Genomic DNA, 13,626 nt, shown 5'->3' with positions numbered 1-13,626 from the left:
AGTTTTTACTTCATCAAATGCTGTGAAAGGATTGCTAGATCTATACATTTAGGAGAATTAATATTCATTAGAAAGTTTCTAATCATATTGAGACACTTTCCTGAAAATTTTTAAATTATTACCTGTTTATGTTTGATACCTGGATGGCCTTTCATTGCTGTTCTGGTAATTCAGCAGTCCTAACAAAATGTTTTGCTTTGGAATCTTTAAGTGGAGACAGCTGGGAGGCCTGTACTGCAAACTATGGGACAGAGATTTTATGTTTTAGGTGTCTCCCTCCTCTCAGCCTGCTGCTCCATGGGACTTTATCTGTGTAATTATTCCACCTCAGCCATTTGATGTAACTGTAGTGTTTAATGTTTTACTACAGATACAGATAACTTCCTAAAAGAAACCTTTCTGCACACTCTTATGTTTTTAAAACAGTTGTTTGCATTAGGCTTCCTTCCTGTCTCAATACTAATCTTTGAGAGCAGTGTGTGTATGTGTGCTGTATACACTAGCAAACCACTAGGACAAATTATACATTGTAGCACCTATTACAGGTCTGATTGAAAGCTCATTGACATCAACTGGAAATCTCACATTAACTTTAGTAAGTTTTGTTTCCCAAGAAAGCTTTTAAATCAATTGTTTCTTTTTTCTTTTTAGGGGCTGTGAATAAGTGTTTTCAGCAATCATCTGATCACACTGTGACACAAAATGCCTAGTCTAAGAAATTGAAAAACATGGATTTACAGAAAAGAGCAGGTTTGAATTTCATCAGCAGGATTAATACAACCTAAAATTTTAAAGAGAGATCCCTAAGCACTGGTGTGAAGTTTTTATATAGTTCATTTAAAACAGAGATTCTCTGGATACGGGTAGCACATTCAAACAGGTAATAATTTAAAAATTCTTAGGAAAGTGTCTCAATATGATTAGAAACTTTCTAATGATAGCACTAAGGCTAACAATCTTCCAGTTTCAATCTTCTTTCTTGTTCTGTTTTCTCAGCTGCACATTCAACCAGATGGCTTCCTCTTTTACACCATGTGGGTACCAGTTATTAAAAATACAGGAAAGCCAGGTTCCTTGCTCCCCAGTTTGATGCCCAGTTCTACACTGGCCCAGACTAGCCAATCATGGGCAGAAAAATGCAGTTACCCATGCTAGTTTGAAGTCATGCAGAAGGCAGGGCAGATACGCACCTTATAGACTACATACTATGTAGACTTTACAGCCTAACTAAATAAGATCTTATGGGCTTTATGCTCTCTACATATCTCACCTAGTTTGTCTGTAAGGCATGTATCTCCCCTGTTTTCTGCCAGGATAGCCATTACAGGGACAATCTGCTCTAGCCACTTTACTCCAAGGCCGGAACATGCTGAATGGCTCTTGGGTGGATTCAAACCGACTTGTGTGGGTTTCTCTAAGCAGACTAGATTAGTTTGGGAGTGAACAGAAAACAAGTGTGTCCTTCTATGGAGGGGGCACAAAGGCTACCTGCACTAGTTGAGGCCAGCACATTGCAGGTGCTCCTGCATGCCTTCCAGCATGCTGGAGACTGCTAAGGACAGCTGAATGCAGCCGAGTGGTGGACCATACCTAATTGGCTACCAGGCACACTTCCCAGCCCCCTTCCATGACAGCCCAAGATTGGGTCACCATGGCATGCCCTGCCCTGCACCCAGGCCAGGCCATGCACTCTGCTCAGGCGATGGACAGGAGGGCAGGGAAGAGTGCCAGTGCCCTCGCTGCGAGCGCCGGCCAGGGAGTGTGAGTGCCAGATGTTGGCCGCAGCTGCTTCCAGAAGCCCCACAGCCACTTCCAGGAGTGCTGCCGCTGGTTGGTAAGTTTTACTGTGGGGGACACCTGATGGGCAAGATTGGGGGGGAATCCCCCCAGTCACTGACTGGTTGTTGGGGGGGGAAGAGGGGGGGCACGTCCCTCCCCTAAGGTGGCACCAGTCATCCATGCTGGGCAGCCTGGCCGGAGGTGGAAGGGTGGGGACATTGGAGCTCTGAGGGCACAGGCCTGGCCTTAGGGCATAGTGCCTATGCAGTCTGGGCAGCACTGAGAGCTGTAAGGGGCCTGAGTATGTTCAGCAAGGATGGAATCTTTTAGCTTCTAAAATCTATGAGATCTCTACCCTGAAGGTGCAAGCTATTGCCCTTCAGGGGCTTATTGGTTGGTCAAACTTACGTGGGTTTTCATAGGGACAGAAAAGGTGTCTTCTTAAAGCAAAGCCACTCCCCATTCCACATTCAAATCCCTGACCTTAAGCATTGAGGCACTAAATTGATCCAATAAAAGATCACCAGTCATTTTTTAAAACAAAGTCAAAACAATGTATTCTTACCAACCCTCATTCTTAGAGACAGTTAAAGTTTAGCAAAATTATAAACAACGGAAGGCTAGCTAGGTCTTGTTAAGGGAAATAACAAACAGTGTTAATAATATTTGTAGCTCTAAATATAAACTACTATAGATATATTATAAAACACGATTATGAAATATTGAGTCTTACGTGTAAGCTAGAAGGCATTGGTAAAACAAATCAAAAGAGCTTAAAATAGATGAACAGTGGGGAAACAAATGGCCAGTGATGACAGGCTTATATATTTCAAAGAAAACAGAAACAATTGTGCTATTTACTGAACTGCATGCCTAGTGCTCACTGCACGCTGCCAGTCAGACATAAAGAATATACTGCTTTGCCAGGGGGAAGCCAACACTACACTTAAAAACAAAAGCTGTGGTCTACAACATAAAACTCAACCTCAGAGGCCCAAAAATTAACTATAGCTAGGGAGTATAATGCATCTAAGGCAGGGATTCTCAATCTCCAGCTACTTTCAGTGGTACTGTTTCTCTACTGCCAAATCTCTGGACTCATGGGAAACCCCAAACCCTGAGCACTGGATCTGGTGCCCAATCCCAGGGTGCAGGGCTGGGTGGGAGCAGTGTTGGGTCCCAGGGTCCAATTCCAATGCCAGGCCCCTGGTGTAAGGGGGCCAGGAGGGAGTAGTGCCAGGCACCCAGGACCCAATCTTGGCATGCAGGGGGTTGGAGGAGAGCCCAGTGCAAGCACCCATCCAGGACAGCCCCAGATCTCATCCAGCCTGCAGGGCCAAAAAGTTGAGCACCACTGATCTAAGGGATTGCTCTGATCCTGGGCTGATCCTCTGGCAAATAACTATAGTGGCTGCTCTAGGTTACTCTGATTGCCTACATCCATGAGAGCTATAGACCACTAGTATGCAGCACAGGAGTCCCCCTTTGCCACAAAGGATCCTCTGCATTGAGTTCATGACCAACTTTAAGAAGCTACAACAGCTTTTGGGCTAGGACCTGTTAGCACAGTGCAAAGCAACCATGTCCCACCCAGGGATACTGAGCTCAAAGCTGCAAAAGCCCAGCACTTACAGTTTGAAAGGGCAGGGAAAGGAGTAACATATATTTGTATTGTTTTATAAAATAGGGAGTATATCCTGAATACTTCATCCTGAATTGCTGGTAGATAATGCTTGGCTCTGCCCATCCACTTCACAGTCCCTGGCAAATTTCAGCATTGTTATGAGACAGCTCTAAGGCTCCAGAGCACATTGGCCACAGAAACCACATTAGCACTTTTCTAGAGAGAACAGCCTTACAACAAGATTCTGGGGAAAAGCATCAAAGCAGATATCCTGGACAACATATTCAGGGTCTTAGTTACTTTGGCCAGTTTCATAAGTAAGCACTGATCTGTGCATCAGAGGATGTTTGTACCTAATTTTCCAGTAGCTAGTGTCAAAAATACATTCGGTATGCAGTTACCAGTGCCACCAAAATGCTACTTTTCCTGAAAAAAAATAACCCTGATCACAACAAAAATTATAAGAACACAAGTAATACCATCACAAAATCTTAAACATCGAGAGAAAAACCAGTTAAAATACCACTTCTTCTCATAATAATTCTGAGTATAACCCCTTATATTTATTTGCAACAAAACTAATTTAAAAGCACTGTTTAAAAGCATCTGGCAGAAGTGAAAGAAAGACAAACCTTTCACCACACCCTGTAGGTTGGTTCACATTAGTTACATCTCACAGATGAAGTTTTTGCCCATGAAGCCAAAGGACTGATAATGTTGGTATGAACTAGTTATTATATAAGCTTGTATTTGCCAGGGATCCTTAATATTTAAGAACATCTCACATGTTTTCATTTGGTATTCCTTGTCTAGCAACCACAAAAATACTGTCAAACTGGGCTCACAGTAATATGATAAAAAGGATCAACATGGAACTATTAAATGCATTTCCTGGCATCCCAACTCTGTGCCTGGAATACTGAAATAAACGTTGAGCTCATTAACCCACAGGAAACATGCTTTGTTTAAAAGAAATATTATACTTGCTGTGGGATTGATTATCTCAGGCTCTACTTCCTGGTCTGACATCCTCAGGCATGGAACCTGCTGTGGAGTGTGCCATCTCTAGTTTCTCTCATCAGTGGGAAAATTCATTTGAGACAAAATGCAGTATTTGTTCTGAATCCTGCTCCCCTCTCCCCCAAGCTCCCCCCTGCCCAATATTCTAGAGGAGGAGTAGGAAATCTCTTCCAGCTACAGACCAGAAAGACCAGGTTGGAAGTGGGCAGGCAGGTCTGCCCACTTCCAACCTGCTGCTGCCTGTCTCTCTGGTCGTACAGGGAAAGTACCTGCAGCTGGCACTTCTCTTCATAGCAGCATGTGGAGAGCACCTGCAGAAGGTGCCCCTGCCAAATGCTGCCAAAGCCTCTGCAGGACAGATCTGTAGCTCATGGGTTATACTGCCAACTCATGTTCTGTAAGCTTATGTACCTAAGATGTAATCCTGAATTAATGAAATAAGTTGCAAAACTCCTTCTGACTTCACCATGGCACAGATATCACTTTTCATATATCTGTTTTAAAAATGCTTTTTAATGACATGGGAATTTGCTGTATTAGAAGTGTGCATGTCTGGACTCATCAGTGAGATTTCAAATGCAGTATGATTAGCCTTATACGCTTCCACATTGTTCAGCTTTCTACTTCCATGATGGTTTCAGTGCTTGTATAACTGGCATAATAGATTCTAGATCCTAAAAAAAATCTCTCTCAAAACAACCCCCTTGGTTTTCTTTATAACATTTCTGTTCACATTTCTCAGGGAAAGTTTAATATTTCCCTAATAATGTGCTATTGTCTTTAAAAAAAAGTGTTCCTTGAAAACTGCAAATGGCCGGATACATTCCAAGTGGCAGAGCACAAAGATACTGAAACTAATTGCACAGAAATTGATGTTTTAAAACATGTAATGGGAACTTAACTTGTTGCAGCCCTCTGGTGGTCAAAACTGTGAAGCTATCAAGTACCACAGGTCTTACTGTATATTATGAGAGTGGGAAGTTTTCCCTTCCCTTTAACTTCAGTTTTGATTAGGCAGTAGCGTTTGACTGACATACAGTGTATCAGTCCATTAGTGCTCAACCTCTCGCCTGTGGGTCAGATCCAATCTGTGGAGCTATGTCATCTGGCCTGCAGGGCTCCTCACAGGTCTGGAAATATGGCAGCTGGGAGTGGTAGCACTTAATGCTGCCATTCCTCCACCATCCAATTTCCAAGCCCCATAAGCCAGACAACATAACTCCACACACTGGATTCGGTCTGCACCTCAGGCAATGGGCCTGATTTGTTGTGCGCAGGGCTGAGGCATCGGGCCTGATTCAGTATGCCCAGGGCAGGGTGGTAAGCCTGATCTGGCACATGCAGGGCCAAGGCTGGTGCAGGGCTAGGGCAGTGGGCCCAACCTGGAATGTGGGACTGGGGCCACACGTAGCACCCATCAGGTGACTCCATGCTGGATCAGACCCACAGACAGATCCCGTGCATCAGATCTGTCCTGTGGACTGACCCCACACCACACATCTGGCCTGCAGCTCAGAAAGGTTGGGCACTAATGCATTAGTGCAAAAAGGCCCATAGGATCAGGTCCCCATTGTGGTAGGCACTGTCCAAATCTGACAGATAGTCCCTGCTCTGAACAAAGATATTTGACAGTATTTTCCATTGAAAAATGAAGTTTATAAAGCAGCATCTTAACAGTAATGTTTTACTGTGAATGCGGGCAGACCAAAGGATATGATAAACCTTGATTTTAGCAAGGCTTTTGATACAGTCTCCCACAAGATTCTTGCAGGCAAGCTAAGGAAGTATGGGCTGAATGAATGGACTGTAAGGTGGATAGAAAATTGGCTGAAGCATCAGACTCAGAGGGTAGTAATCAATGGCTCAGTGTCTAGTTGGCAGCTGGTCTCAAGTGGCGTGCCCTAGGTGTTGGGGCTGGTTTTGTTCAATATCTTCACAACACCTAGAAGATGGCATAGAGGGCACCCTCTGTAAGTTTGCAGATGACAGCAAGCTGGGGGGAGTAGTAGATATGCTGGAGGATAGGGGTAGAATTCAGAGAGACCTAGACAAATTGGAGGATTGGGCCAAAAGAAATCTCATGAAGTTTAACAAGGACAAGTGCAAAGTCCTGCACTTAGGACGGAACAAGTCCATGCACCAGTACAGGGTGGGGACTGTCTGGCTGGGCAGCAGCTCTGCAGAAAAGGAGGTGACAATGGACACTAAGCTGAATATGAGCCAACAGTGTTCCCTTGTTGCCAAGAAGGCTAATGGCATACTGGGCTGCATTTGTAGGAGTGCTGCCAGCAGATCAAGGGAAGTGTGATTCTTTCCCTCTGCTTGGCACTGGTGAGGCCACATCATGTCCAGTTTTGGGCCTCCCACTACAGAAAGGATGCTGACAAATTGGAGAGTCCAGTGGAGGGCAATGAAAATGGTGAGAGGTCTGGGGCACATGACTTATGAGGAGAAGCTGAAGGAACTGGGCTTATTTTGTCTAGAGAAGAGAAGACAGGCGAGATTTAATAGCAACCTTCAGCTACCTGAAGGGTGGTTCCAAAGAGGATGGCTCTAGACTGTTCTCAGACTTGACAGATGACAGAACAAGAAGCAATGGTCTCAAGTTGCAGCAAGGGAAGCTTAGGTTAGATATTAGGAAAAATTTTCTCACTAGGAGGGTAGTAAAATACTAGAACAGGTTACCCAGAGAGGTTGTGGACTCTCCATCCTTGGGTGTTTTTAGACCTGGCTAAACAAAGCCTTAGCAGATATCCACAACATCCTAGTTGTGGACAGTTCTGCTTTGAGCAAGGGGTTGGACTAAATGACTTCCCGAGGTCCTTTCCAACCCCAATTTTCTATGATTTCTATGATTTAACTTAATGCACCACAGGCAATTATTTTTGTGGTATCTTACTTACTACTCCCTTTTGAGGACAACAGTGCTTTCAAAGGAGGAAAAAAACAATGCTACTGAAAGTTTATGGCTGCCTGGATGAAAGCAACAATAATATGCAGTTGGGAAATTCATCACATCCCCATTTAACACACAAGAAGTTGATATAACAGACCCTGGGGCACTGAGAAAACTGTAGTGCAGAAGAATATACAGCAAAATTTATACTAGAACTTCTCATGCTGCAGAGATATGAGAACCGTGTACAAGAACTACTTCATAATTAATTTTTTAACTATCTTCTTTTTCCAGTTACCTTCTACCTGAGGGAGTCTGCTTCCAGCATGTATAAAAGTGTGCATGGCTCCCATACTTGAGTCACAAGCATTTGGTACATGGCAGTGTAAGCTTTAGATAGTAGTTTAAATATTGCGGAAGACTGCAGACAGTCTTCTGTGCACAAGGAAATCGCCTACCAATGAGGCAGTGGTTCATACATGCAGTCATGTAGGATAGAAAGCATGACGGCCAAGGGAATGTTTCTTTCCAAGTTATAAAAATGATAAACAACCTCCAGCAGAAGCTCCTAGCTAGAGCAGGCAGGAAAAGGCACTTGACATTTGAATTTTAACAGCAGGTCAGAAAGTAGAAAGCTCAGAAATGCAGACCATATGCTTCTTTATTCTAAGCAACAGCTTTTAATGCTATAGATCCTAAACATTTATTTAATATTTACTGCTAAGAAATACTTAGGATGCATATAAGCTTAGGAAGACAAGGCCCCAGCTACATGACTAGAGATTTGCTAGGCAAGTTCCCTTTCTGCATGGGGCTAACTGTATCATACATGGTTTACTAACTGCCCATATGGGCGGGAAAACACTGGTAGCCTAATCAGGTTAGGGAATGTGTTTGCCTGGAATCCTACCTTTTAGAATAAAGAGATAATGTCTGAATAAAATCCAAGAATGCTCCAAGAAATAGTTGGATGCAGTACTATAGTCAGTTCTGCTCTGTAACTGAGTTGCTCCATTGAGCATGTGATGGAAAGTTTAGGATCTAAGGGATGACTTCATTCCAAAATAAAGCCACCAACTCAAGTTAAATAGAATACAAGTAGAATATCAAGTTTCACACCATTCCTTGGCACCTGCAAATATTTCACTTGAATGTGTTATTAAGAACGATACATTTCCTGTAGGAACATAAATGGGGAAACAAGACAATAACCTATTTTAAAAAACTTTATTTTTCACAATACATTTTTCACAATACATTTCATGCAGATCATATTTACATTTCTCTTTAAGGCAAACAAAAATTGGGTTCTTATTCCTGAGTTTCTTAGCACCATTAGAAGTAGCAAATAAACACCTAGGAAATTTTGTCTCCCCTTATAAATCAGCAGTTTTCTCCCACGAAAAGTATCCTTTCCTCCACATTTGCATTTCTTTCGATAAGCTCTCTGTATGGCAATCCTTTCTGCTCCCCTCACACAGTTCTCAATTTTTAATTTTTCTGGGGAAATACCATTTGAAAAGCTAGCTCCCTCTTATTTTAGTAGTTCATCTTTCCCTCCAAATGTATGAAGCCATAATATTTGGAGGGCTAAAAATCCATTTTTCAGCCACTACAGGATAGGGAATGAGCCCATACCTAATGAGTATTAGAGCTGATAAAAAACTCTCAAATTTCAAATTTTAATTAAGTGAAATAGGATAAAAAATACAGACTACATTTTCAAGTGGTCATCCCTAGTTTAATCCATTACACTGCTGTTTGAACTTTTCTAATTTTAAAAGTTTTGATGAAATTTTAGAAATATCTTAAAAATGCATCAAAACTAATTTGAACACAATTGCCTCTTCCTCACTGCCTCTTTTCTCCACCCCAAGATGCTTCTTTAAAGTCTTGTCAAACGCATCACAAATATTTCTCAGAGGAGCTATTTAGAGACGTTTATCTTATATAACTAAGACAACCCGCATCAAAAGTTGACTAAGCTTTTCCATTTAAAATTCTTATTAAGTGAAAAGTAAGTAAACTGAGCTATCTCTTGGTCCATTTTCAATTACTCTCTACAAAGATAAGATATGTCCCTTCACAGATATTTCACTTAGAACTGATGCAAAATAGCAAATTGCCATAGCCAAATATTCCGTTTGTTAAAAGATGAGCTAAAAGGAGGAGAAAAACCCACAATAAAAAAACCCCAGAGGTTCATCAATTTCAATTTCCCACATCTGGGAAACTATTAGAAACTTAGCAGTAATGAAAAGACAAGAAATGAACCCAGCTGCTAAAGGGGACTAACAAAATTTCTGACCAGTTATTCATAAGGAAGCTAAACCCTGGTGGTACTGTACCTCTGTCATGGATTTTTCACAAGAGAATGAGATGACTTCTTAAAAAAAATCATTACCATATACCTAACAGGGTCTATATAAAATGGGAACAAGACAGCTTACTGCAAGACACCAAAATGATTGTACTGTGTCGTTTTTATTCTCATCTCTTTCTTCCTAACGTGAAGCATGCAGTTCTATTTTTAACATCAGCATACCTGTACCCCCAGCACACGGCTATAACTGCATTAACAACCTGTGAGTTACAGGGCTTACAAAAGTTATAAATCCTCAGTTTTCCCCTTGGAAAAAAAACCTAGGCCACCTATTCTACTATACAGAGATAGGTTGTTATTCATTAGAGGAAGAACATACGATACTGTTTAAAATTGACTTATCTGGTCCCTGTAAAACAGCAACGCTGTTCAGAAGTCACTATTTAGTAGGGGGTGTCCTATCCCACTACGTGAGTTATTTCCACTACTCTTGAGAGTAGCAGGTTTTGCCTGTCAGAAGTCTATGGATCCGGGGGGACTCTACTGAAAATTAGGAACAACTATACAGGGACTCTACCAGATCTCTTGGTGCTAAGATGTCACTGACTAGATGTCTCTTACCTTCAGAATTGCTCAGCCTCCCCTTCATTTGTTTAGGAAAAGAGAAGCACTTACCCATTTATGTTCCATCTATAGTGCACAAAATTGCAATGCACAGAGATACTCAAGACAATTCTGAAAAAGTTTGCTTGGCAGCATAGGCAGTTTAGCCACAGCAGTAAGGTGCTCCGCAGACCTGCTTCTCATCAAGGTGACTTAGCCCAGGCAGAGTTACAGTACCCAAGCAAAGTCTTAAGTATCTCTATACGACCCTGTACATGGCACATGAAGACAGGTCTTTAGTCTCAGCTTGTTCAAGGTAAGCAGTATTCTTAACTATGATGATTTGTAAACTCAACTTCCAAAACCAAATGTGAAAGTACTTCATGAATTATGAGAAACATTTAAATAGAAGTAAATTTCCAGATAGTTTTGAATGCTACTCCTAAAGGCACAAGGTTCCTAGACATAGTAAAAGACACCAATGTTCTTTACAATACAGAAAAAACAGATTACATCCAGTTTATTTATAAAAGGTTTATACAACTGAGTTATCACAAACATTTACAACCTTCCTGCTGCTTCTGAATTTTGAAGAGGTCGACACACACATTTACACGGCTGTTTCCTTTGATTCTGATAGCTGAGGTGGCTTGAAATTTAGTATCTCTCTATATGTAATTCCTGAAAAACAGTATTAAAAGAGAGAATTGCTAGGATGTCCCTAGAATGGGCTGCACAGATGCTCATGTGGGACAAACCCCAAATGGCTGGGAGTATGTCCATATGAGGATGAGAGATCTCCACAGACAGGAAGGAAAGAATACAACTTTTTCAAAAGCAGAAGTTCAAAACTATGTAAATGCTAATAATGTTCCAGTTCTATGTTACAGAACAGTAGCATTATTTTTAGGAAGACCTGCTGTACAGAGTGAAACTGAATATCAGGTTGTTTTTTAGGACCCTAAGTATGGGTACTTTACCTCTGGGAACTAATTAATTAAACAGGAGAACCAAAATTTAGACTCTAATCTCAGCTGAAAGTGTTGTCTCATACTGGCAGGCAATGCAACCATGTTAGGGCTGTGGCCAGTTGTTGGTCTTAAAGAGTAAGGTACTAGGAGGACAGGTTATGGAAAGGTAAGGTGGAGAGACTTTAGTCATAGATAGGCAGACAAAAAGGAGTAGACTATTGGGCAAAAAGGGTATTGAATCATCACTTTTCTAAGTACTAGACAACTGGGGAAAGATGGCCTCAGATTTCCAAAACTGGAGCACAGTAGGCAGGAGAGGTATTGATATATAGGTTTTGCTACAAGTAGTTAACCTAACATATGTCCAAATGTGTTGTGGATGGACATTAGTTCTTTCCTTTACTTTGGATTTGCCTTTATTTCACCATAGCCAGGAAATTTAGTTACAAACAGCTTCTTTGTTCCACCTAGCTTGGAATGACTGTACCAGCACTTATTATAGCATCTCAGGATTTCCCCTTTCGACCAATACTAGAAAGTATGAAGAAACAAAACAAAAGCATGCCCCTCTAAAATAAGCTGGTGTACACGATGGGAGGAGGCACTTCCTTTTAAAATTGTTTTTAAATTGAAAGCTGAATTAACTTTCAACATTGTTAGGAGATTTTTGTTTTAGGCATCCCAAAGATGGGACTGGTCATTTTAGGAAACTTGGGAAAAGTCTTTGTCTAGTCTGAGCATAACCAAACAGTGATGCATGAAGTGTGGGAGGAGAGAGAAGAAAACCAACAAATCCAGGAGCAGAAGAGAGAGACAAGTGAGGATGGAAAAATCAGCAACTTTCCTAAAGTTAAAGTTAAAAATGAAAAGCATGATAATCATCCTAATTTTTGCTTTGGTACACAGGCCTATAAACAAAAGCATTCATTAATCAGCCTCTTGCTGCTTTATGAAGGCGTGGCTGCTACATCCAAGGGCAAACCGTAATTCATTAGGTTTAGGGATGGCATTCTTCTATTCCATCAGCCTTAAGCAATAGTGTGCTACCTAAGAATTCAGAAAAGGGTCTTGTCTATACAGTCTATGCACTGTTCTTGTGGAAGATCAAGAGAGCAAAGCATGCTGTGCTTTTCTTTGTTCCATTTTCAACACGTGCCAAGGCTAAATAACCATGACATGCATAAAGCTGCCATAGTCAAACAGCAAGCTAAAAACACCTCATGTAACTTACACAGATCTGTAACTCAAATTTGTTTCTAGCCTTGAGAAGGCCCATCAGGACAGGAGGGTATTGACAACCCTGCTCACATTTGTTTCAGAAAAGGTAGATTCAGTGGCAGCACGTAAGGTGTGCATGTGCACTCCCTGAGAGCACTGGTGCACCCTGACACAGGCTGCCCTCCCCACTTAGGTGACAGGCAGGCACAGGGCAGCGGGAGTGACAGGCAGGGGGGACCAATTTCTGGAAGTGGCTGCGGTGCTCCCACTCCCCAGCCAGCTGGCTGGGGAGTGGGAGCGCCGCAGCCACTTCTGGAAGCCACTGAGTGAGATCAACCATGGGGGGACTCCTTCCCAGTCAGTGAGATCGGCTTTGGGGGGACCCTCCCTCCCCCAGTCAGTGAGACTGGCCATGGGGGGGATTCCCCCCCAGTCACTGATGGGGCACGTGCCCCCCGAGTAAGGTAGCACCAGTTGGCCATGGGTAGATTTGTAACAATCAAGGATTATCCCTGACAGTGTATGAGCTTTGAAAATGGATAAAGAGAAGACCCAGACCAACAATAATTGGCTCCCACTCCACCTTTCTTCTCCAGTGAAAAAGGAAATTACCATTTAAATCTAATCTACACAATGACCACAACTAGGGGTGCAACAACAGAGACGTTGGGGCCGAGACCGATAGCCGATCTGATTTCCAATACAGCTACATGCATCTGATAAGTCTGTTGTGGTGGAAGGGAAGGGTGAGGAAAGGGGTGTCTGTGTGTGTGTGGGGGGGTAGATCAAAGCCCCCATGGGGAGGAGGGAGTAGGGCTGGGGCTGTGTCAGGGGCTGGGACTGGGGCAGGTGCTGCCCAGCCAGGATGGGGCAGAAGCAGAATGGAGCCATGGATCATCTAGGGGGTGTGGGGGAACTCCCCTTGCTGCATGCACCCTGGGAGGGCATAGGGGTGTGTGTGTCCCTGGATCTGCATGGGATGCAAGCTGCAGCAGCAGGCTGGGGTTGTGTCGGTCTCTTCCTGGCAGGGGGGAGGGGGGGAAGGGAGCTGGACCAGGCTCTGCTCAGGGCAGGCAGCAGTGGCGCTGGGAGGGAGGCAGGCTGCAGCCACCCCAAAATTTGCTGTAGTCCCCCCATAATCTTCCCTCCTGCTGCCTAGTGCTGCTGCCACCCGTCCTGAGCACAGCCCCCG

General features: G+C 42.9%; 1 protein-coding gene across 2 annotated transcripts in view; it reads right to left on the bottom strand.

The window, feature by feature from the left end:
- Positions 1-8,529: 8,529 nt before the first annotated feature.
- MAPK12 (mitogen-activated protein kinase 12) overlaps positions 8,530-13,626 on the bottom strand; it is a 56,173-nt gene continuing 51,076 nt past the window's right edge. For both annotated transcript variants that reach the window (XM_019509295.1, XM_019509296.1), the window contains one exon: positions 8,530-10,926. In XM_019509295.1, coding sequence (XP_019364840.1) covers positions 10,856-10,926 — 71 coding nt within the window. In that variant the 3' untranslated portion in view covers positions 8,530-10,855. The remainder of the gene's footprint in view (positions 10,927-13,626) is intronic.

This window comes from Gavialis gangeticus, unplaced genomic scaffold, assembly GCF_001723915.1.
Source record: "Gavialis gangeticus isolate Ggan-Ray unplaced genomic scaffold, GavGan_comp1, whole genome shotgun sequence".
NCBI classification, from domain to species: domain Eukaryota; kingdom Metazoa; phylum Chordata; order Crocodylia; family Gavialidae; genus Gavialis; species Gavialis gangeticus.
Note: the sequence above shows the minus strand (reverse complement) of the source record. Positions and strands in the feature narration are given on the sequence as shown.